This window comes from Pavona decussata, unplaced genomic scaffold, assembly GCF_977016875.1.
Source record: "Pavona decussata unplaced genomic scaffold, jaPavDecu1.1 SCAFFOLD_215, whole genome shotgun sequence".
Taxonomy (NCBI): Eukaryota; Metazoa; Cnidaria; class Anthozoa; order Scleractinia; family Agariciidae; genus Pavona; species Pavona decussata.
In genome coordinates this window covers 102,862-128,368 of record NW_028145620.1, presented here as the reverse complement: position 1 = coordinate 128,368, position 25,507 = coordinate 102,862, and the positions used below count along the sequence as shown (strand labels likewise).

The following is a 25,507-nucleotide window of genomic DNA, read 5'->3' as shown; positions in this document are numbered from 1 at the left end:
TACTACTTGTTTGACACTCAAATGTTTGCATCGACAGGATAGCATATCACTATCCAATAGGTTGATTTTTTTAAAATCAGTTTACCATTAAACTAAATTCCAGGTGTACTCAAACTCGACGTGAAAAACTAAAGGCTAAGATGGTCTCTAAGTCCTTGAATGGCCTCCCACCCAATTATTTGTCCTCGAAATTTATTCAGTGGAGTGATGTGATTACTTCTTACAATTTGCGCGATTATGGTAATAAACTTGCTATTCCCTTGCCATGTACTAACTATGACAAAAATAGCTTTGGCTATAGTGGTGCAGTCCTCAGCTGCTACGAAAGCAACATCTCTGACTAATTTCCGGCGATAGCTAATTAATTCCGATAAGGTATTCATGTAAAACAGGCTTTAATTTAGTTTACTTTTCTTTAATAGTTAACAATATTTTATAGAAGATTAATCTGTATACATAGTCTCTCGTAATAAGTTGTAGCTTTTATATTTAATTGTTCATGTCTGATGTATTTACCATGTCGAGGACTCTTTTGTAAATCACTTATTAGTGACATTGATTTCCTCAATAAAGATTATTATTATTATTAAAGATGATGATGATGATGATGATGATGATGATGATGATGATGATGATAAAGATGATGATGATGGGAGGGGGGAGGGGGCTACCCTCTAGTGGTCTGCTTTGCTCGCAAAGCAGTATTTCCCGACCGGCGTTCACAGAAACATGTGCTCTTCTCTGTGTTCTGATATTAGGGAGCTTAAGCAACGACGACGGCGACGGCAACGACAATGCCGCAAAACAATAGGCTCAATGAGCAAAAAAAAAAAAAAAAAAAAACGTCGTACATTTCTCTGTCGTCCTCTGCAAAACAACAACGTGAGATTATCACATTTAAGGTTTTGTGAAGAACGTGAACGCATGGCGGTGAATTTTTCATTTTCTTTCTTAACTTCTATGCCACTCCTACCAATTTGGTTCCTGGGTAGTTCGCCATTTTTATTAAAGTTGAGCGAGTTGAAATAATCGCGAAGTTGCACAAATGGAAACAATATATATTTTTTCAGGTGAAGTTTTCGTTGGCGTTGACGTTGCTCCAAGCACAAAAGCAGGATGTTCCAAGGCTGCATCCTTTAAGAGTAGAATTCATGTACAATAAAATGTGCAATTCCACAGCGGCAAGGCGATGGGTGGTGCCGGATCACTTGCCGTTAGGATCAGTCTACCGTCAGTATTTTGTATTTTGAATTCATGTACACGGTAAAGGGTTGATTATAACGTGTAACCGCCAGTGGGCAAGAGGGGGGGGGGGGGGGGGGGAGGGCTCAGAAGTGTGGGGGATAAGTAATTTGCCTCAATAAAATTTCAACATTGTTTCTGAATCAAAGTTTGGACCCCCCCCCCCCCTCCCCCCTCCCCCCTCCCCCTATCTAAAGTTCCTGGATCCTCTGCGTTACACAAGAATCCAAACAAGAGAACTTCAATCAAATAACCAAAGCAAAAATTCTAAGATTAGACACAAATTTATATATATTTCGATTCATTTAAGAATGAAGTCCAACCACGTTCCTTTGCTGCTACGAGAAGTCACGCCTAAGCGAGTAACCATCATGGAGGAACTGGGTCGTGGTGCTTATGGTAAGGTTCACAAAGGAGTCATGAGGGAATTACCAAAGAAAGAAGTATTTTCCAAGCCCAGAGAGGAACGAGTGGACATCGGTGAAGGACGAGTGGTTGCCATCAAAGTTCTACTTGGTGAGAAATTCCTTTATGTGCTACGCTACTGGGATTTTTACGTCTTGGGTCCAAAACTGTGTTAATATCAAAACTAGAAACAAAAGAGAAATATCAAAAATGATGTTTTCAAAAAGAGAAAAATATATATTCACTTTTTAACAATGTCGGTTCAAGACGCATTTGAACAAATTGTAATCCATTTCTGTCCAATCCGTCTTTAGCCAGAGTTTCGGAAAATTGGCAGACTAATTTTGAAATAAAACGGAAGATTTCTCTTCGATTTTCTTAGATTCTTATGCCTTTTAGGTCCTTAGAGTAAATAAGGAGAAAGTAAAGAAATATACGTAAAGCAAATTAGGTCCCTAATAAATACTTTACAATACTAGATTTGTACTTTATGAAATATGTATTAGAATGATGGACGAAGGAGATCCACTGACCCTCAACAAATGATGTTGTGCCGTTTGGAATAAGTACCCCAACGGTACAATAAATCAGAGAATTACCTCTGTAATGTCTCAGGTAGAGTGCAAAGTAAACCTAAAAAAATCCTACAGAGCATTAGCCCTAGTAAGAAAATGGAAGATGGCTCGAGGTAATAAAAAATAATCTTTGACCACGACCGAAATCGAACACAGGACCTCCGGATTTGATCTCCCGTTGCTTTGATCGATCGTTTATTTTATTAACAGGTAAATATGACAAATATGCCAGGCGACTTGGTATGGTGAGACCATTGATTGGTGGGGTGGAGGGGGTATGTAATCAAACGCCTCCAAACCTTGGAATTTTTTTCTGAAATTTGTTTGAAGACAACTTAGAGTGAAATTCGTTGCTACCATGGCAACGATATTTTAAAGTGCAATTTTGCTCTTCCACGGTATTTCCTTTATTTTAAGGTTATGATACTGTATTTGTTGTTCTTGATGTCTTTTTGATCGATTTTGGCGGTTCTCTAAAGTCTTTGGAACCGTTCGTAAATCGTGTCGTAATCCTCACACCATGTAGCGTCATCATCTCCGGCTACAGGATTCCTACTTGACTTGACATGAACGTAGAGCAGTGATTTAATTTGACAAAGAAAATTACAGAGGTGCTGCAGCTCCCTCGGCTAAAAAGATCTTACGTTTATTGGATTATCGGTTATGGACTGGTTGACTCACAAATCAACCGGGATCCTACATTCATGTCTTTTTATATTTACTCCCTGTTTCCTTTTTGGTGCAGCCTATTTACTAAACTTGTTGATTGACTGGCTGGCTGGCTGGCTGGCTGACTGACTGACTGAATGACTGATTAACTGATTGATTGACTGATCTTTCAGAAAGGGCCGGCGAAGAAGGCAGACTACAGTTACTTCAGGAAATAGAAATTATGAAGGAAATAGGTTCTCACAGAAATATTCTGAGCATGCTCGGCTACTGGGTTAGGACAGAACCCATCATGCTTATCTTAGAGTACGTCCCACATGGGGATCTTCTTCAATGGCTTAGAAACAAGAGGCACCAGGTCAGAATCTAGTTAATTTCTTAGTTAAGAAATATTGGGTTACTGGTCTGCGAAGGGCCTTAAAGTTAAATTAAAGATTTTCAAAGTCCTGATATTTTTTCTGTACCCGTTGAGCTTGAAAGTTTTATTCCATCGTACATAGCGAAAATCAAAGGATCCGCTGTCGCCACTGTCAACGTTTTTCATTCGACTGCGACAACAAACAAGCTAATCAACATTGAAGAAAAATTCCAACAAGCTAGCAAATATCCTTGCTTACGACGAAACCTAAGTGATTCCCTATATATATAGAAAAAATTGATTTTTTTAGTTGAATTTGATGTCACCATGGTAACCAACCATTCACGTTTTCGGGAATTTCAACTATTTCCGTTTAAATGTAGAAAAAATAGTTTCATTACATATAGTTTTATGTTTTTAGCTTATTTTAATATTCTTGTACTGGTTTTTATTACTTTTCGTTTAACTTTCACAAAACTTTGAGTACAATGTTAAAATTGAAAAAAAGATAGTCATAACCACTAATAAAAGGAACACTTATATGTGCTAAACCATGAACGTTGGTAAGAAAAGTAATTTTTGTTCCTTTAAACCCAATCTAGACCTGGGAGGGGGCGTATTCTGCCCGCGGCAACTTTGAACATAAAAAAAACGTTTTTGATATTTGCGCAAACGGCATGAAACTTCAGGAATTTTTAGAAAATTCTTCTGGTAAAAATTTGGTGCGGTCGGTTAGTGTTCATAGGCTTTGATGTTACCATGGTAAGCGATTTTTGACAGGGAGATTTTTTCAGAACATGGTAAATCCCTTTTTACAATGAAAAAAATTACTTTTCTTGCTGTTACTTTTGGGTTTTTTTTTTTTTTTAGCTCGTATTAGTGTTAATTCCTTTATTGGTTTTGGTTACTTTTTGCTTAATTTCGGTGTTTTCCTGAAGTTTTGGAAACCTTAAAATCCTTAAATCACGTTTATCTTCACCAACTCCAACAACAACACCAACTCGTTAATTGACACTGCAAGTATAATGCTGCCTTTTCTTTTCAATTTGCAGCTAAAATTAAAGAATTCGATTGACGTGGGCATCTTTGGAGAGTTAGCCTTTCCTTCCACTGACGGCGAGATAACTGATCAAGGAAGCGCAAAAGTACAGCCTGAGGTTATCGACAAGGAAGGAAGGTTAGACGAAAGAGAAGAAGATATAGAGGAAGGAGAAGGAGCTGAAGGAGGTGATGATAGAGTGGACCTAACCTCAACAAAGAGTCAAGATGCTCAAGGAAAGAATGGATACAGGCCAACACATCGGAGTGGAGAAGACCAAAATGACAAGGGACCAATAACCAGCCCTAATGGTACTCCATTCCTTGACATCGAACCCCAGTGCGCTATCATGGAAGACGAGGAACCGAGTGTCCATGGACACAAAGGTCTCAAATACTCTGCTTTGAACGTGGCCAAAGAACCTGAATGTATCTCTCATCCCAACAGCAGCCTTGGGGAGTCAGAAGTAAGCATCATTATCAGGAGCGACCTTAAAGATGGCGATGAAAACAGAAAGCAAGGGGAGGACTTGCAAATGTTAACAGTGGACAAACTAAGCGAGCAAACAGAGAACACTAACATTAACGACAGCTTTGATGTAAGCATTCAATCTCTGCCCATCTTAAGTCAACCAGACAGTACAGGTTTTGAGCAAGAAAAAGAAGACAAGAAGCAACCAGTCATGTCGACTTTGGCAGTGCCTTCCGCCCACTTTGGCCCCGTTCCGAAAAGGAGAGAACTTCCTGCTAAACCAGAGTGCAAGAAAACACGAAAGAAAGAGACAATGGACAAAGGCTTGATTACCCCGAGGAACGAAAGCACCGGCAAATTTAAGATCACCATCCAGCCTGAAGATGAGCACCCAGGAGATGATGATGATGATGATGATGATGATGATGATGATGGTGACGGTGATGATGAAGTTATTTCTGCTGAAGATCTTCTATGTTTTTCGTGGCAGATAGCGCAGGGAATGGTACGTAGACAACCACAGACTATAAACACTTATATGAAAGTAACCGAAAATTTCGTTCACCCTCTCCAGTTCTCATGTCCATCATTCCTTACAGCCTTCCATCCCTCCACTTTGAAGCTAAAGACTTCAATATCCGATCATGCTAGAATATAAAATAGCTTGAAATCAACTCCATTTAACTCCCACTCAACTCACACTTAAACTCGTGAATTAATCAAATTATTGGGGATGCACACCAGCCAAACTGACGTTTTAGAATGAACACCAGTGAAGAAAAAAATATTTACTTGTTTTCTTTCTTCAGTATAATTTTAAATTGGTTTTTTATAGCCGTAACTATAAGCTTCTTTATAGAAAAAAATTGCTGAGGCTATGTTAAATCTATAATTTTCTTGTTTCTTTAAATCCATTTCATCCTTTTGGCAGGAATATTTGGCCAGCAAAGGATTCATTCATCGTGACTTAGCAGCCCGTAACATTCTTGTTGGTGAGGACAGAAAGGTGAAGATTGCAGATTTCGGTTTGCTACGCCACACAAGTGATGGTGAGATATACGAGGTGAAAACCACGAAAAAGCTGCCCATCAAATGGACGGCACCCGAGGCTCTTAAGAGCGGCATATACACTTTAAAGAGTGACTTGTAAGTATGTTATCTTTTTCCTTATATACATACTACTCAAACTATGATATCGTATCACTAAGTCAGTGCTGCTGCCTTTGGGTCAGCAACAAAATTTTGGCCGGCTGTGACAAATTGCGAAGAAACGGCAATAATAAATGGAGTCCAGAGCAATGGCGTAGTTACGTAAAGGTTTGGTTAATTCTGTGTATTGTGTAATACAATGGAAGACTAGCCATTAAGTATACTCTAAGATGACAAAAAGCGGTAAAATTTGTTCCCATATGCCTCTTGGCATGATTATCAAGCTGAGGATAACGAATGAAAGAACTAACGTATAACAAAGGTGACAAAATTTAAGGTTAAGTGACAATAATTGTTCTTTAAAATGTTCATTACTATGTAAAGTATTTTAAAGGCAACAGCAAAACTGCACTTTAAAAAAAAACATAGTATAGCACGGACAGAATTGCTCTCCATTTTAATCCTCGGTTTATTCTACAATTTACCATTTTGTTACTGAGTTACCATAAAACACAATAAAGTAATAAAAAATTTGCCCCCAACTATTCCCGCAACGCTTGATTATGTCATCATAAGTTCATTCAGTTTAATCGCTAATTTTTATCAGAAAATGTATTTCCTAATTTAATTTGATTGAAATGAAATTCTGGTCAATAAAAAGCAATTAAAATTGTATAAAAAGCAATTATTTATGAAAAGAGCGAATTCTAGTTCCCAAGGATATAGCTCTACGAAAGAGCAAATTCTAATCTTCGCTATGAAGTTGAAAGTGCTGCTGTGAAGGAAATCGAATTATTTTTAACGAAATTTTTGGGCTTTAAGGTTATAGCTAGACCTTACACTACAAGAAAAAAAATAATAATTCAGAACAACCTGCCCGGTGCCCGATAGTACGCAAAATGCGTTTGCCATTACTCAAACAGCAACTACTTGAGCCGACAATGTTTTGCAGCGGCTTCGCCAGGTCTCTCGTGACGTCATCTTATTATCTTGGCCTGATTTCAGTTCCAACGCGAGTGGTAGTTTTGAAGACAATGGGAAGGAATAACATGACGTCGGCTTAACTCTCCGTGTGGTTCGCGGACATTTTTGAATTGAGTAATGGCGGCAACCCGAATGTGAAAATTACGCTAGAAACAATCGAGCTCTCCGTTGGAATTACAATTTAAAATTTGGCATGGGTTGTATTCTCCTCTCTTCTTTCCAATGCTGAAGATAAAAGGAAAGGTATAATTTTGATCACAGTAGCACTTTAAAATTTCAAATAGAAAATAGAAATGAACATATAAATTGGACTTTCCTTTTTACCCAAACGCAACAATTTTTTTCAATACCATATAATTCTGTTTTAGATGGTCTTTTGGTGTAGTGCTGTGGGAAGTGGCCACAATGGGTAAGCACATAACTTATTTACCTAATTTCTATCAAAATAGTATAATGGCAAAAAAATCAAAAATCAAAATCTCTACTTTTCTGGGCTCGTAATGATGTTTTCTTGAAAAGCCATCGAAGTTCCTATTTTTAACATTAACGTTCTCGTTCTCGGTACTCAGGCCTTCACAAAGCACAAAGACTGCAAAACAGGCTGCGTCAACTTTGAACATGAATAACTTTATTATTATTATTATTATTATTATTATTATTATTATTATCATTATTATTATTATTACTATTATTATCATTACTATTATTATTATTATTATTATTATTATTATTATTATTATCATTTTTATTATTATTATTATTATTATTATTATTATTATTATTACTATTATTACTATTATTATTATTATTATTATTATTTTTATTATTATTATTATTATTTTTATTATTATTATTTTTGTAAGCACCGCGAAACTTCAGGACTGTTTGGGAGATTTATCTGGAAAAATGTAATCTGGTCGGTTGGTGTTCATTGACTTCAATGTTACCATGGTAACCAATTTTTGAGAGGCAGTTTTATTAGAGAGTGGAAATTCATGTTAAAAACAAAGAAAGTTACCATTTTACTGTAACTTTTATGTCTACAGGCCATCTTAGTGTTCTTTAATTTTGGCGATTTCCTGAAGTTTTGGGGAAATCAAAAAAATCCAAGATGGCGGATTCAAGATGGCTGCCACATGCCAATCATTACCTAATTTTTTGCGTCATTTTGCGTCATCGCGTTCCTTTGTGGACCTTAAAAGAAATATATTTGGACGTACTATCCATCCCGTCAGCCTCATTGTAATATCTATAACAGTAAGGTAGAAATGAAGGGGGGCAGAATCCGCCTTCCTCCCGGTCCCAAAAGCCCAAAAAAAAAAAAAAAAAACACAGAAGAAAGAAAGAAAAGGAAAGATAGATAGGGTTAAGCTGAGATTCAGTTTTTGATACTTATACTGTGATTACATTTATTTTTGTTTTGTCCTTACCATGCATGTAATAAGGATATTTGTCCCACATGGTCGGTACCTGTATTGAAAATGAACCTTACAATTTGAGTACAATTTAAAGCTGTGCAGTTTTTAAATAAAGTAAGCGTGTATTTCTAATCTCTAACCATTTTTCTCTGACCTGACCCTTTAGGAGGCATCCCGTATCCTGATATAAGCAACAGACATTTGTACAATATTCTCAAGACAGGATATCGCATGGAGAAGCCCAAAACGTGTGGTTACGAAATGTGAGTAACTAAGCACTGGTTTGACCTTACCTTATAAAACTTATTCAGCCAGGCTATTCAACGAACTGCTTAAGTAAAAAGCGAATATTTTTTTAAAATGTCCAAAGTTTATTTCCTTGCTAAAAAAAAAGTAAATATTCAAGGAAATTTTACCTTTAGGCGGGACGAAACCTCTTCAGTGAGGCTGAATTATGTCGTAGTAATCTCGAAACGTATTGTTACGCAATTAGCACAACATTCTTTTGGCGGGAAAAATTTTATTTGGCAGTGAAGGGGTTTTGGTTGAGGATGCTAGGAAAGCTACATCCGGTGGTACCCCGGTATTAGCCCTTTGAATAATGGCCTGGATCGTTTGAGACCACGGAGGAGAGAACCATTCTTAGCTTGGTAAAGTGCAAATCAAGGGGAACTCCCTCCTTACCGTCCCCACCTGACAAACTTCACGTTAACATGGATAAAAAAAAATCCTTTGTTGTCTAATTTGCTATATTTGACCTTACCAGTTACCAGTTGATGATGGACTGTTGGAAAGACGATCCAGATGAACGTCCGACTTTCACACAGCTGATATCTATAATGGAAGAAATGTTGACAACAGACACGCCATATTTTGAACCCAGCAAAACAGACGAGTCTGAGCCATGTTACGGTGAGGTAGCTGCTAGCACCGGTAAAACAGGAGAACCGGGCAGCACCACCATTACCGGAGAACTTGCTATCACCACCAAGGCTGGAGAACTGGCTAGCACCAACAAGGCCGGAGAACTGGCTAGCACCACCAAGGCCAGAGAACTGGCTAGCACAAACAAGGCCGGAGAACTGGCCAGCATCAGCGACTCCATAGAAATGACCAGCATCAGCAACACCACAGAACTGGCTAACGCCAGCAACACCAGAGACCTGCCCAGCACCAGCAGCACTGCAGAACTGGCTAACGTCAGCAAAAGTGGGGAACTACCTAGGAGCAGCATCATCTTGGAAGTGGATACACATTTGTAGTTGTTTCAGTATCAGCGAAAAGAAAGTCATGTCCATTTATATGCTGATTACAGGTGTAGATAATTTGTCGTCAAATTGTAGTAGCTCATTGTCAAATGCTTTTAAATCGTAGTAGCACACCTTTGGCCAGGTCTATCCAGCTAAGTTAATTATGTAGTAAATAGAACGTTAGCTTTGGAACTGGTTATTACCAAATTAGCTGAACTTCAAGACAGGAAAACCTTCTGCACCACGTAAATTGAACAGCAAATCTCCGTCTTCTTCCAAAGAAATCAACATCTAGAGAAAGAAATAGGTGAGAGGTTCTTGCAGATATTCTGTTCATACGCGTAAAGGCGGGGAACTTTGTTGGAAGGGAATTATTGGAACAATGCCTCATGAGTTGAAGATTTTACCTTTTGTACACCTCGGTTTGGACAGTACATCTTGATAAATGATGAATTGTTAATTTAATTCTAATATAATTTTGTAAGACGCAAGTCAAAAGAATGAACAGAAAAACTATTTGTATAGGTCACCGTACAGAAAATGTCAGGTTTAGTATCTATATTAATAATTACATTTGCATACGAAAGGATCTTCACCATCATACTCGAAGACCAGTGAAGGATCCATTGGCTATTTATAATTTGTAATACGTACCATTTTTTGAAAGGCATGGTTTTTTTAAAGGTAAAGTTGTAAGGAGCTTGATTAAATTTCATTAATGAAGGTCCAGTTTCTAGCTGTAACGTTATTCACCATGTCTTTGCTAAAATAGTTTATAGCTGAGGCATTGAAATAAAGCAGTTTAAAACGATCACTGACCTGGTGCAAGTTCTTTAATCCGGCGAATTATGAAGACAAAAATATTTTTGCTGTATTTTTTTTTTTTGTCTGACGAATTTAGAATTAGCGTTGCAGTAGGAAAAAGAATGTGATGACAGAATCTAAAAACAGAATGAATCCATTGTTACTAAATGTTAACGTTGCATGTTAAGTGGAAAGTTTACCTTATAATGCTGAATTCGTATCTATGTTCAACCCTTCTCTACTCTTCTCTTCCTTACAAAACGTCACTCAGAAAATTGCAACGTTCAAGAGAAATGTGAGACTAGTTCAATGGATAGGAAAATCTCAGATTCTTGTCATTGATATGTCATCTGTGAACGGTAAATGGTATATCAAAATTCCTACAAAATAAAGAAAACAAATTCCACGTAGGGATATTCTGCCAACCAGACACTATGCAGAGACAACTCCGAAATGGACAAACTTTGCAAAAACCTCAAAAACTACTGGTTTCACTTGAGGGAAGGCACTTAGATGATCTTACTCTTTTCATCGAGATCTCGCTCTTCAACAGCCGTACGGTAAATTGCGAGGAAAGAGTGCTTGGCTCCTAACTCACCTAAACAACTACTATCTTGGTCATTTTCTGACCATTCAGTATCCTGATTGAGTTTTTGCGCCAACAGTGCATAACAATCCTGGATGCATAGCAGGTGACGACATTGTAGTTACCGCGGATTGATGTACAGGGCGAGATCTTATAACATACTTTATCCCTTATTGAAAGGCGTAGTAAGAAACCACTTACATTTAGTTTTTGAAGCTTCTTGGAGAACTTGGAGAAATGAGACGAGTCACAAACATGCCTTTTGCAGTGAGCTGGACAAATTGGTGAACAATTTTTACATAAATGTCCATCAAAAAGACAAAATAGAAAACGAATCAGACACGCTTTCCATCGTTCTCGAGAAGTATCCAGAGATGCTTGGACGAGTACAATTCAAATATGAACAACTTCCAGAGCTCGAGAATATTGAAGTCAAAACAAAGGGAACAACGCAACGGAAGTTCTTCAACACGACGACTTCGACAGTCGTTTTACCCAAAACCAGTTTGCGCATCTACGATTTTGATGTTTTGTCCCGCACAATGTGATTCCTGATAACCCTGCACTTTGGGCACCGCTCTAAAAGTTGATGTTGTCACCCTTCTAGCCCAAAGAAAATGAGATAGTGTCTGTCTATTTATTTTTTCTCTTTGATATTGTCATTGGTGCCCTACACGGTAATAGGTCAACGCACGTCTAGATATCTTTCTAGGTATTGCTATGGTGATTTGTGATTGCTAACTAAAAATATAACCAGTTTATTGAGGGATAATTTTCAGCAATTCACCTTAGAGTGGACTGGGAATCCATTGTTGACAAGGAGGCGTCAGGTCAAGGCAGGTAGGCTAAAAAGAAAAAGTTAGAAGTCTCGGGCAGAGAAACGGGAGAATGGAGAAGGAAAGGGGAGAAAAAAAGTCATCACAATACAAAATCCCCTTCTATTTTGGAGGTAAGTATTAATTACAATGTATAAATGCATCGTATTGTATGTATAAAGAATTGTCTCAATTAAAGCATCAGTTACAAAAAGAAAATTGCAAAACTATTCTCAAACTTCTTGTGATTGTTAAGTATTTCAAAATGCAATAGAAAAAACAGGTCACCGTGACGGCGAAAGAGCTATCTCGTTTTGTTTTAATCATGTTTTGAACATTCCATACATTTCCCTGTATTTTTTTTTCCGTGATTTATTTTTAGTAGCAGTTTACGGCTGATTCGCTGTACAGACAAATGTATGGAAAGTTCAAAACACGACTGGTCGCTTTCTCGCAAATCTTTCCAATTTTTTTCTTAAAATCCTTTTCCTTGTGCCAAACGTTTCCAATTCATGATTTTTTTTAGAAGCGATGTTTAATGAAAATTATTTTACATCGGATTCCCATACCAACACTGTTATTTCAAGCCTGTTTGCCTACTCGTCAAAATGACGTCGAAAAGTAAGAAAACTCCGTTAAAGATAAGTTTATTTTTTAATTGAAGAGCTTTCAGGAACCACGAGGTGAATTGGTTATTCGGATGCCACACATTCAAACAGAAAACAAAGACGCTGATCAGTCTCCACATAAACTTACTTCACTTTAAAGAAGTCTTGAAACATTTTTAGTAAATTATATAATGATTAAGTAACCTCAAGGACTCACGAAAAACTTATAATCTTAGAGCTCTCAAAGTAAAAAAAAAAACAAGAAATCTTTAGCGGACTGTTCTATTTATTTATTTATTTATTTATTTATTTATTTATTTCATTTGACCGTGGAGATTGTCGGGCTCAAATCATTCTGTTTATATATCCGTCTCGAATTATTTAACGACCTCCACGTACCAAGAGTAATTACTGAGGATTTTTCTGATTCATTCACTTTATCGTCCTGCGTGAATAATATGACATATCCTGGAATTTATTCAGCCAAGGATGAACTCGTCTGATCCCTCGTTCACGTTCAAAAACAATGTAATAGTTATTTTGGACTTGTATAAGGTTCCCCACAGAGCACTCAACTCATCGGAAATAAGAGGATTTAATTCTTGTGCCCAACTTTTTCAGTAAAAGTTCTACAATAGTCAAACTGAGAAAAAGGAAATACAACAATTATTGCGATCGTCCGTTACTCAGTGAAGTAACAAGTCCTCGATGAAAATCTAACTTAATATTCTGTATTCTTTCCGAAGACTGATCTTATGAACTTCTTTACTTCTTACTTGGTTAAGCAGACTGCGTGTAAACCGTGTGGGTTTCACCCTTTAAACATCTATTTTGTAACTAGAGATTCATTAACACTCTTAAACGGGTTACGCTGTAGGGTGCGAAACAATAGCATCCTGCTGTTAAATCTTGCGGAACCGGGCAGTGTAACGATGGAGACCTGTTCCAAGAAATCTAATGGAGACTATAGTTTCAACTGAGTTTTGATGGTTGCCTCTCCTCTTCTTAGCCAGGTCTCGGCTTTTAACCGATAACCGTGTGATTAACCGTTTGTAATTACGGTCATTATAAGAAATAGCATGTGCATAGATTACACTCAAGGAACACTGGAAACTAGGTAGCAAAAAAGGACTGGGAACAAACATTGCATTGCATCAGACTCCGACTGCAATTCTGTGTTTCCTTCGGTCGGGTAGAAGTTGATATGTCCAAGTACAGTTCGCAGTTCCACCGTGAATGTCATTAATTCAGAGATACTGTTGGACCACCTGTTGCTTAATCGGAAGAATACAGAAAAAACGTGTCAATTTCGTTCCCGGTGGTGAAATATTTGCATCCGAGATCGTATTACTGTAAGCTGACCACGACACCAATGGTGCTCATTAATCAATAGTATGACTTTAAAGTGGCCATTGTACAGTACAACAGCTTACAACCCGCGAACATTAAAGACACGTTGCAGCTGGATTTTCAAGAATCCAGCCGCCAAGCGTCAAGTGACAAGGAGTTGCTTTTTTCAATCAGACTAATTATTGATTAATTGAAGAAAGTTCAGGGTCAAAACCAAATTTGGTCAATATTCGTTAGAATAACGTTTGGTAGTTTGTCATCTTTCAGGAATTTCTTGTATCATACTGTTTCGTTAGGATTTTCGAAAAACAAAACAAATAACACGTGAACATGTGTTTTGAATATGGACGAAAATTAACTAAAAATAAGAAAATGTTTTAATTTAATTACTATTATTAATATTATTATTACTATTATTGTTATCATTATTGATTGATTTTTTGCATTGTCGCAAAAAAGGGGGGTTTACATTTCAAGAAAAACAGGTTCTCGTCTGATAGAGGAGGGCAGCGCCAAAAATACACCGGATGTTAAATGGCTAGATCGGCTTCCGGAACATTAGAATTGTATCTATTGCGCGGGTCGGTTTCTACTTGAGTTGCAAGAGCAGTATGTAATTTTTCACTGGAGAAACTTCTCGAAAAACCTTTCCGATTTGTAATTCAATTTCTTTGCTATACTACTACTACTACTACTACTACTACTACTACTACTACTACCACCACCACCACCACCACCACCACCACCACCACCACCACCACCACCACCGCCGCCGCCGCCGCCGCCGCCGCCGCCGCCGCCGCCACCACCACCACCACCACCTGGCTTATATAATTGGGGACTTTCCACTGGCATTCTTCTATGATTACAACGCCTCGTAGCCACTGACCCAGCGTTCACTTGTTTAATTACTAGATATAACACAACAAATAAAGTTTCCTGTAAAGCTCTTCGTAAAAACCGACTCTAAGATATGTGAATAGGCCATTTCCCAGTTGCTGTAAACCTCACTATGAAAGTGAGGCCAAGTGCAAAAATTGTCATATGAAAATTAGTTTTGTTTGCATATGAATGAAAACTAATTTTCATAACAAAAACTTTGCACTTAGCCTCGCTTTCATAGTGAGGTTCAAAGTAACTCGGAAATGGTCTATTTCCTTCTTATCCTTTTCAAAACATATAGCCTTAACTTGTTAAATCCACTTTCTTACTTTTTCCCCCCAAAAGTGTTCTTTTTGAAATCCCTCTTGTCCTCTAGCTAAGTAGCAATTTTTATGGCAAACTAAAGTGTTCATATCTGTTTTCCTAAGCGCCAAAATTTGGTATGATATTTTATTCTAAACAACCCTTGCTTGTGACAAAACCCGTTTGTTTTACTCAAGAGGCTTTCCTCCGCGTTTCTCGATTTTCCGGTTTCTGTCGACATTTGTTCGATCGTTTTTCTATCTGACGTACTTTTCTATTAATCCAGTGAAAAACATTGCTTTCTCATTTACTTTGTATTGACCTTTGTTATGCTTCACCATTAGCTAGTAATTACAGAGTTGTTGGAAGATCGCGAGTAAACGCACATTTATGAGGGAACTGTACAAATTTTGACGTTCTAAACTTGCGAGTCAAACTTGACGTTGTGCGTATTAACCAAGAGGCTCTTTCTATTTAATTTCTTTCCGAACAAAGTTCAGTCTGCTGAAGTTTATCGTTAAAGGTTTGTTTTATTTATTTTCTTACAAGGGAGTTCGGCATTTTCCAGAAATTTGAAAATTAGGCAATCGGAATTCTGTAGAAATTAGCTAGCTAGCTACACAAACACGAGAAAATATATAGCTACAAAAGCGGTTGAAAATCAGCTACTTTTCAAAAAAGAAAAAACAATAACGTTCGTCCCTGGAGTCTGGAGTCAAAGAAACTCTACATCGTCAGTCTAGCATATTTTGAGAGTTAAACTGGAATTTGCTTAACCTGAATATCAGGCCTTCCTAAGGGGAGGGGGAAGGAGGCAGAAAGAGAAGGAGGGCCTGACACAAAAGCATTGACCGGCTTGTGTTGAACGTCCGGATTTCTGACGTTTACGCTGATCGGATGAAACAAGACCTTCTATCTAACATCGTTGGAGATGGCTACTCCCAACTGCGAACTGGGTTTGAAGTCTTGTAAGTTACTATACTTTGGATTTAGATAAAACTGTATGTAATTAAAAGAAGCATACCAAGAGATCGGATCTTCATGCCCGTTCGTCGGGTTCACTACAATGCCGACCGAGAACTGTGGCGTGGAAGCCGTTTCGGACGACGCCCTTGGATAACTTCAACGGTCTTCATTGATAATATGCTGTATATGTAAACTGGGGAAAATCCTTTATACAGCTTTATATTAACTACAGAGCGAAGACATGTGACCGAACTTTTGTTTGCAGATAATCTGATCACAATTAATCGGCGTTTTAAAAGAGTTTAATGCGCGCCTTTACCGAATGAACAGTTCCTCCCGATTGGATCTTTTGTAACAGAATACATACGCTATCGCTTTAGTGTGGTTGACGGCTTTGTTCTGTGGCAAATTAACCTGAGTCCAGTTGTTCAGAGTCCGATTAAGCTAATCCTGGGTTACACTGGAAAAGTTGAAAAATTTACAGCACATGTAAATTGCAATTTACATTATGTAAACCTTAGTTTACATGTTTTGAAAATTTTAATTTACAAGGTGAGTACTTGTAAAACATAATATACATGAAATTTACAGTTTTACCATAATATGGGAAACTACTGTAAATATTATTTACATGGTCCTTTTTTGCAGTGATTATTTGAGGAACATGTAAATATACTGTAAAATATATTACACATATTTACAGTATCTTCTTTGTAAATGAGCTGTAAAAATTGCTTACAAGATCGTGTAAATAACATGTAAAAAAAAGCGTTCACAATCGCTGAAAAGTAGTACTTGCTTGACGCTGTAAAAAGCCTGTAAATCGAAGAAGGGGGACTAATTAATTTGACCCTGTAGATCGAGAAAGGGGAATTGAACTGACTCTGTAAAAAGCCTGTAAATCGAAAAAGGGGGCCTGATTTGACTCTGTAAAAAGCCTGTAAATCGAAAAAGGGGGCCTGACTTGATTCTGTAAAAAGCCTGTAAAGCGAAAAAGGGGGACTGGCTTGACTCTGTAAAAAGCCTGTAAATCGAAAAAGGGGGACTGGCTTGATTCTGTAAAAAGCCTGTAAATCGAAAAAGGGGGCCTGGCTTAATTCTGTAAAAAGCCTGTAAATCGAAAAAGGGGGCCTGACTTGATTCTGTAAATCGAAAAAGGGGGACTGGCTTGATTCTGTAAAAAGCCTGTAAATCGAAAAAGGGGGCCTGGCTTGACTCCGTAAAAAGCCTGTAAATCGAAAAAGGGGGCCTTGCCTACTCGCTGTAAAAAACCTGTAAATCCAAAAAGGGTGCACTACTTTGACTTCTGAAAAACCCTCTAAATCGTATATTGGTGCCTGGCTTGTCGCTGTAAAAACCCTGAGCGCATACCATTTAAATAGAATTTTCGGTAGATTTCTTTGGACAAATGGAACTGCACTAATTGAACCGTGAGCGTGATTCATTTTGTCAAAAATTCTGGAATTTTCGGTTCAGAAGCAAATGGAACGGTAATTTCCTGAAAGTTCATCTCGAAACAAGACCGGTTCATTGAAGTGGAAAAAAACCGTTCCTCTTGACACCTGGAAATTTCGGAAATTCAAACCGAAATTTTGGTATCATTAATTGCATCCGAAGTTTCTGGTGCCAGTGGGCCGGGTCTGGGTATCAACAAAACATGGCCGTTTTACCGTGAGGAGCCTGGAATTGGTAAGTGTGGACAAATTCTCGAAAAGCGCCGGTCTTGTACCCAGAGTCTTCAGGCTTTTTGAGCGGGGCAACGCCGGCGACTAACCGCTGGCCAAAGAACCTGAGGACTCTGGGTACGAGGTTGGTAAAAGCGGTAAAAGCGAGAAAAAGGAAGAAAAACGGTGGTAAGCTCAGCTCGAAAAAGGGGGACTGGTTCATCCCCAGGTTTTTAATAATTCTCGGTGCCCTGGAGCTCTGTCAAAAATGGCTTTCTTCAAAGACCTCCCTTTGAACTATGACTTCAGGTTGCAAAGACGAGCAGAATTAGCAGAAAGGTGAGATAAATAATTTTTTTTTATTATCAACACTATAATCCCAGGTGGAAATCTTATTAAGATCTTGTAAGATCTTGTAAGAATCTTGTAAGAATGAAAATAACACTAAGATCTTAATAAGATCTTGTTAAGATTTGTTAAGATTACAGATCTTAATAAGATCTTACGGCACTTCTTTATAAAATCTTAATACAAACTATACAATCTTCAGCATTTTAAGATCTTATAAGCTCTTACAAGACCTTACTAAATTCTTGTAAGATACTTGTAAGAATCTTGAAAAAATCCTCAACCTAACAATCAATAAGATCTCAAAAAAATTGAATAAGATCTTTTCCATTTCTTAATATTTTCTTATTAAGATCTTATCAAAATTTGTGACAAGATCTTATAAGAATTCTTGTTAAGATCTTACTATGAATTAAAAATAAGATCTTAAACAGATTTTGATAACATCTTACCAATTTCTTAATGTTTTCTTAATAAGATCTTAATCGAAATTCGTACCAAAATCTTACAACCATTCTGATTAAGATCTTACTACCTTACAATTATCTTGGTAAGATCTTAGCATCAATACCGGTAATTAAGAAAAAGATCTTTTATAAACAGTTTCTATGAAGATCTAGTAAAAAAAAACCTTCTGTTACCTCAATTCTTTATTAAGACCTCATAATATCTTACAAGAATCTTGACAGGATCTAAGAATAAATGCCAGCAAGACTCTCACACTGACTGTGATAATCTCTTTACATTAGTGACATCTTGTACATCTTAATACTGTTTTCTTCAGTGTCCTAAGTTGATAAACGCTATGTAGACATGTGTGTTTCTAAACAAAGGCTTAAAAGATATGACTGTTAAGACTTACAGTTTGCAGTTTACAGATTGTATTCGCAGTAACTTAATGCACCGTCCAACACTGAAACGCATTTGTCGTGAAAACACTATTACTTACAAACCTTCTTTGATGAATCTAAACTCCATTTAATGCCAAAAAGAACAACAGTTCTTTGAATCATAATTCCTAAGATTTTCATGTACAATGCTAGCTTTTAAAATGAGGAAGAAAACGTGGATATTCGATAAACGTGGGCCGGAATCACACTGAATCACAGCAACAACACCGGCAGCCATCTTGGATTTCATTCAGACTGAGAAGACTGGGCACCATTTTGGTCAGCAGATATGCCACTGCAGGCTCGGAGAAAGACCGTTTCATGTTAGATTTTAGGCGGGATTCAAGTATACAGCACACATTTCCTCTGGATTTTACCTCTGTAAGCTAAAAAAAATGATGGCTTCAAGCAGCAAACTGTGGACAACCACTTTTTAGAAAGAGGTAAGTTTCGACACCAATCATTTTGCGAAAGACTACATGATGTGTGATCATCCACGCAAATTACAGACAACATGGATCCATGCAGACAACGAGCATGCATATGTGCTTCTTGAAGATTGTTGAGGTGGTCATTCCCCATTTAGTTTTTTTATGAGGCCTTTGAAAACGCTTTTATGGAGTAATTTGTAGCTGGGTTAATATCATGACAGTCTTGGTATAAGCTGAAAACGTGAGTGATCGATCTTGATTTGGCGTGAAGATCAGTTTATGATCTTCGTGGAGTGTATGGCTCATTTTACTCAGATCAGGAACTAACAATATTGTTACGGGTGAAAAGCTCACTGCAACATTGTCTAAAAAGTTAATGACAACCTAGCCAGTCACTGTGATCACTCAGAAGAACTGACTTAAAGTGCACAATTTTCGGTTTTACTGTAGATTTTCAACTCCATTTTGTAATGGGCCATTCCATTTAATATCTGCACCCCCCCCCCCCCCCCGTTCCCTATTGAGGTACTGTGAAATCTGAGGAGGAGGGAGGGGGTCTTTAAGAGTTATTTCTGAGGGGGCATTTATATCGGTATCTTTGAACTCTTTCTTTTTTCCTGAGGGGTAATGTGTTGGCACTTTGATCTTAATTTCTAAAGGAGTCTTGAAAAGTTATTTCTGATAGGGGTAGACACAAAAGCCCTCAATAGGGGGGGGGGGGGGGGGTGGGTGCGAATAATAAATGGGATGACCCAATGTCAAGGTCGAGACTCAAGACTGCAGCTTCAGAGTTAAGTCACCAAATCCTGCTCAATAAAGTCACTTATATTTATGACTGTTGGAGTCTATTTTAACTGATTTAATTTTGTTGTAAATCGTGACTTCTGCTACTTCTACTCAGGAGCAATAAAACTAAATAAAATTTTGTAACTTTAATAATGACAGTATTTGATCAGTGCTTGATACCATAGTTCTTTAGTTGAAAATAGCAAGCAAAATAAAGGGAACACTAAGTAACAATTCTTTTGATCAATGCAATAATGTTTTCTTAAAGAGTACAAAGTAAGTTGCACTGTCCAGACATACATCTGTACAGTTAACAATGAAATAATCATTATAATAATCTTTTTGTATTTGAGCTTGGAATTTTCTTTTTATATCAAAGCCACTTGTAAATTTAGACTTGGGTTTCCTATGAACAAGACAGCCAGTTGTCTGAGTTGTCTGCATGTGCTACTACAAAACATTGTGAGAATGCTGACTGAAGTGAGAATGAGATAACACTGTGTACTCTGGTCAGGACATAAGTTAACATGACTGTCTTATTTTGCTGTACAGGTCCCTCTAGCCCTGGAGGTGCAGCTGAATGAAATGTGGGAGAAGATTAATTTTTCAATATTTTATTAATTTTATAAGTTGGAGCTGGCAAGCAACACTTGCAAAGTGAAAGCATCCATGATATTTTTCTGAGCCACCACAAATTGTCAAAGTGCATGTTTAGAGCCAGTTGAACTGAGTGATCATCTGTGAGTTAAATGCAGACCTTGTGAGAAAAAAAGGGTTTATTTTTATTTTTTAATGTTAATTTACTTATTTTAGCTCATTTTTTTTACTCAAGATTCACTTTATTTCTTGAAGTCAAAAATCAACGAAGTGCTTGTATTTTAAAGGTAGTGCATTTTGACCCAAAATTGTGGTACCCGAATGACACTGCCTCTTTGCTCTCTGTGTAAATTTTCTGGGACACAATCAAACCAAATTGAGTGTAATAGGTTCACTTATTAATTTTTGAGTATAACTCAGTTTCCAGTTCAGTTAATTGCATGATTTGTAAATAAGGGGGACAAAAAATGATCACTAAATGAAATAACAGGTTTTCTATAGATCATATAAACGGTTTTTTAAAGTCTTTGTTATAGTAATTTCACAATTTTATGGTGTGAGACCTTCTAATAAACTGTTGGTCAAATCTTGATTTTGTGTCCTACATGTATGATACCTCTTATGATGTCTTAAGCTTGAGATTGATTATTATATCTTGACTATCGACTTTAAGTTCCTTACTAAGATTCTTATCAGATCTTACCAAGATCTTGTAAGAATCTTTCAACAATCTTGTAAGAATCTTGTAGGAATCTTACAAGTACAGTACTTGTACAGCACAGCACACTGTTGCGTGCTTCTGTTGTCGTCAAAACCTTAAATCTTGTTATTTCATGTTACTTGTTGTTTTGTAGAATAATGTATGGAAAGAAGTGTACATACCAAAATACATGGCCCACATGCATGCCATGCATCCAATTACATTTACATACATGTAGCCATTGTCATTGCTGCACTTGGCTTTAAAATACATGTCCAGCTTTCTATTATGTAACTGTTTCTATATATGACAGCCTTTATTCAGTGGGTGTTCATTTTCATATCATTATTATTGTTCTCTAACAAGTGTTCCCTGTTTACATGTGGGAACCAACTCTGAATTCCAAGAGGAAGCAGGCAGAACAGTCCACTACCCACAAGGAAAGAGTATGTCCATTTCTTATTTTACTTAGTGGTCTTTTCCAACTTGTTTTTAACCGGCTGCAGCAAAGTAATACAGTAAAACCTGGATTTAGTGAATTAGAGAATGCTCTAATGTAAACAATAAAAATTCACCAATGAAGGATTTGTGTATGCTAACTCAGTAACTGTACACTTACCTGTTCAGCTTAGTGTCTAGTTGTGGATATTCACATGACTACTTGTGTCTTAATAATGTTCATGCAAATTGAAACTTGTTTTGTCAATCATTGTCATGCTGTTGGGTTTTCAAATGTATAAATTTGTGAGTGGCAATCTTTTCAAATGAAGTAGGGCTGCAACAACACATATACGTCTTCTCATGGTATGAAATAAAATTATCTTGAATCAGAGAAGCACATGCTTATAAGCAGGAATGGTTTGGTTTTTCATTTGTTTTCCTATCACAATGGAGAACTTGAACTAAGCAATATTTAAGACAGCAAATGGCAAAATTTGAAGATAACGAAAAGTAATTTTGGGATTTTGGTTGCTGCTCACCCAATAATGATTGTCCACACAAGATGGTGTCTGTGCTTACAGTGTAATACAGGTTTGACTGTTCATCAAAATTATTATTTTTTTAACTTTTTGGCAGGATTCAGCTGAGAATTCCACCAAGAGGCTTAAGCAGACAACATGTACTAAGGTAACCCTCTTATTTAAATATTTAATCAGTGTAAATCACAATACTTTTTTTAAAATAATCATAATACTTCCACTAATACCTTGTTAATGTCTTGTTGTTATGATCTTGACGAGACTGCTGCTAACCAGAAGGAAGCCAAAGAAGATGACACCAGTAAGGTAAGAAAGCATGTACATGTTGCTCTAGTGGAATTAGATTTTAGTCATGTGGGTTGTCTACTTTTTTGAAAACATTTCATTAATTTGAATATTAAATTATTAAAAACATTTGTGTTGGGATGAAGTTTGGTCATGCCCACTCCGTGGGGGTCTAGCATTTGACCCTCGTCACATCGAAAAGACAGTGGAATGGCCCTTAATCTATTTCTGGGACCATAAATTAAAAGCTGTGGAAGTCCTTTCAATGAGTCCCAGCAATGGCTGGAGCTCCAGTAGGTATTCTGTTTTGAATCACCGGCTATACAGTATTTTGCCCAGTTCTGGTCTAAATCAAACAAGTCTGGGCTTCTCATAATACAAGATTTTTATGTTAAACTGGAGGACAGTCATAAGAAGGCCAAATTTGTTCTGACCTGGGCCACTAAAGCTGCCGTTACACATTGAAACTTTTAGCTGAAACTTGTGTGCAATGGCGCTGCGAAACAAGTTTCGCGAAGTGGTGTTACACGGTGAAACTCTTTTTTTTTTTCACCATTGCAACCGTTTCGCGCCGTTGCAGAAGTAGGAAGCTGTTCTACTTTTCATGAAACTTGTCTTGCAACAGAAGTTTGAAAAAGTTTCACTGAACCGACCATGTTACACTGTGCAACGCCTGTTGAAACTTGTTTCGCAGCGCCATTGCACACAAGTTTCAGCTAAAAGTTTCAACATGTAACGGCAGCTTAAGATTTCCAGGATACTGGTCAGAGTGGCAACCAAGCACTGCAGTTACTTTTTAACCCTCTTGCTTATTATCAATGATAACTTGATATTATCTATTTGGTTTTCATGCATGTAGGAAATTTCAGAGTATGAACAGAAACGATTGCAGAATATGAAGGAGAATGAGTTGGAGCTATTAAAGACAGGTTTTTTTAAGTACACAGAAAGTTGATTTTAAGGACATTCCATCAACCACCACATGGGTTTGATGTTTTAAGTAGTCTCTCATGGGGGTTGAATTGCATTTTTTATGTCTTAGGTAGTAAGTCGTTATCCAGAAGCAAACTAAAGCCTGCACAGCTGTCGATCAATAGTTTGAAACTTTGCAAAGTCTTTTTTAAACAACGCTGTCAAAAGAATACATAAAATCTCTCCCACTAGTGCTTTTATTATCGAAATGAATAATTTGGGAAAAATGTACTCATCAAAAGGGACAAATCAAATTACCATACATGTGTATTTTGTAGGCATAATCCAATACAACAGAAGTTATGTCACAAGCCCTTATGAAACATATTTGCTCTTCTTGTAGGTTGCCAAAGATAAGGCCATTATGGTTGCTCTTCACTATCTAAAGGCCAAGACCATACCAAGTGTACAATCTAAAGTACTGGAAAACAAATGCAAACACTTTTGCATTCTGTACAAAAGCACTTCAAGTAAAAGTGATTTGTAAGGTCCTTAGGACAAAGGGTTTATGAACAAAATAAATTATTGTGATAAGAAAGGATAATCACTGCAGATAAGGAGTCATCTGATGGGGAAAATTAGGTTGTTTCCATGCACGTCCTAGAAAGCTACTGTAATTTACCTTTTTTAACACTGATGAACATTACATAGCCACTTTGAGATACAAAATTTATCTTGTAATAAAAAATATTGCACCCATTCCCTGTGCTCACTTGTGAAAATATTTTCCACAGTTAATGATAAAATTACAATTATTTAAAATATTTAACTACATGAAGAAATTCAATTAATTAATTAAAATATTTTCAACAGTCAATGATAAAATTTCAATGGCCATGAACTTTCCTCTATTTAATGAATAATGAAATGAATTCAGCAATAGTTATGAAGATTATACTGTATTTATGAGAGTATTGAACTGTTTTAACAAAGAAAAATAAGTTTTAGCAAGCTGCATGTATTTATTGCATCATTGTTTTTGATGTACTGATTATTGAAAATTTCAGTGATCAACATTGTTATTCATGGTGATGAAGAAACTTTTTATACAGATACAATGTAGGTTTTAAAAAGAACCTTGCAATTAAAAACAAAGGAATGAAAATGGTGTTTGATTAATTGTTACTGTCAAATGCCTCTTGTGATTTATGGGATCAAATTCTTCTCTTTTTTCAAATTTAAAAAGTGTATGAAAAACTCCCTTTTTACATTTACAGGCTTTTTACAGAGTCAAGCCAGGCCCTCTTTTTTGATTTACAGGCTTTTTACAGAGTCAAGCCAGGCACCCTTTTTTTATTTACAGGCTTTTTACAGAGTCAAGCCAGGCCCTCTTTTTTTTATTTACAGGCTTTTTACTAAGTCAAGCCAGGCCCCCTTTTTCAATTTACAGGCTTTTTACAGAGTTAAACCAGTCCCCCTTTTTCGATTTACAGGCTTTTTACAGAATCAAGCCAGGCCCCCTTTTTCGATTTACAGGCTTTTTACAGAATCAAGTCAGGCCCCCTTTTTCGAGTTACAGGCTTTTTACAGAATTAAGCCAGGCCCCCTTTTTCGATTTACAGGCTTTTTACAGAATCAAGCCAGGCCCCCTTTTTCGATTTACAGGCTTTTTACAGAATCAAGTCAGGCCCCCTTTTTCGATTTACAGGCTTTTTACAGAATCAAGTCAGGCCCCCTTTTTCGAGTTACAGGCTTTTTACAGAATCAAACCAGGCCCCTTTTTCGATTTACAGCGTTTTTACAGAATCAAGCCAGCCGCCCTATTTTATTTACAGGCTTTTTACAGCGACGAGCCAGGCCCCCTTTTTCGATTTACAACGTTTTTACAGAGTCAAAGTAGTCCCCCGCTTATGATTTACAGCGTTTTTACATAGAAAAACCAGGCCCGACTTTTCCATTTACAGGGCATTTACAGCGACGAGCCAGTCCCCTTTTCTATTTACAGGGATTTTACAGAGTAAAATCAGGTCCCCGTTTTCG

General features: G+C 37.1%; 2 protein-coding genes across 3 annotated transcripts in view; both read left to right on the top strand.

Annotated features, from left to right (window-relative positions):
* LOC146459837 (uncharacterized) overlaps positions 1-5,909 on the top strand; it is a 111,118-nt gene extending 105,209 nt beyond the window's left edge. The window contains exons 13-16 of the mRNA XM_085088754.1: positions 1,553-1,758; positions 3,065-3,249; positions 4,302-5,264; positions 5,691-5,909. Of these exons, the coding sequence (XP_084944880.1) occupies positions 1,553-1,758; positions 3,065-3,249; positions 4,302-5,264; positions 5,691-5,909 (1,573 nt within the window). The remainder of the gene's footprint in view (positions 1-1,552; positions 1,759-3,064; positions 3,250-4,301; positions 5,265-5,690) is intronic.
* A 12,202-nt stretch (positions 5,910-18,111) lies between these two features.
* LOC146459836 (uncharacterized) lies at positions 18,112-24,227 on the top strand. 2 transcript variants are annotated; one of them, XM_085088685.1, is made up of 5 exons: positions 18,173-19,219; positions 20,546-21,736; positions 22,368-22,418; positions 22,532-22,576; positions 23,871-24,227. In XM_085088685.1, the coding sequence occupies exons 2-5, from the start codon at positions 21,671-21,673 to the stop codon at positions 24,012-24,014; spliced, it is 306 nt and encodes a 101-aa protein (XP_084944811.1). In that variant the 5' UTR covers positions 18,173-19,219; positions 20,546-21,670; the 3' UTR covers positions 24,015-24,227. The 2 variants fall into 2 exon arrangements, 1 of the variants encoding a protein (XP_084944811.1); XR_014857770.1 differs by having other exon boundaries at positions 18,112-19,219; positions 22,375-22,418; positions 22,532-24,014.
* Positions 24,228-25,507: the final 1,280 nt, after the last annotated feature.

Bases quoted from the DNA above. Each gene is read 5' to 3' on its own strand.
- LOC146459836 (XM_085088685.1), top strand. From the start codon at position 21,671: ATGTGGGAACCAACTCTGAATTCCAAGAGGAAGCAGGCAGAACAGTCC. The intron at 22,419-22,531 runs GTAACCCTCTTA...GATCTTGACGAG, and splicing joins AGCAGACAACATGTACTAAG to ACTGCTGCTAACCAGAAGGA. The intron at 22,577-23,870 runs GTAAGAAAGCAT...CTCTTCTTGTAG, and splicing joins AAGAAGATGACACCAGTAAG to GTTGCCAAAGATAAGGCCAT.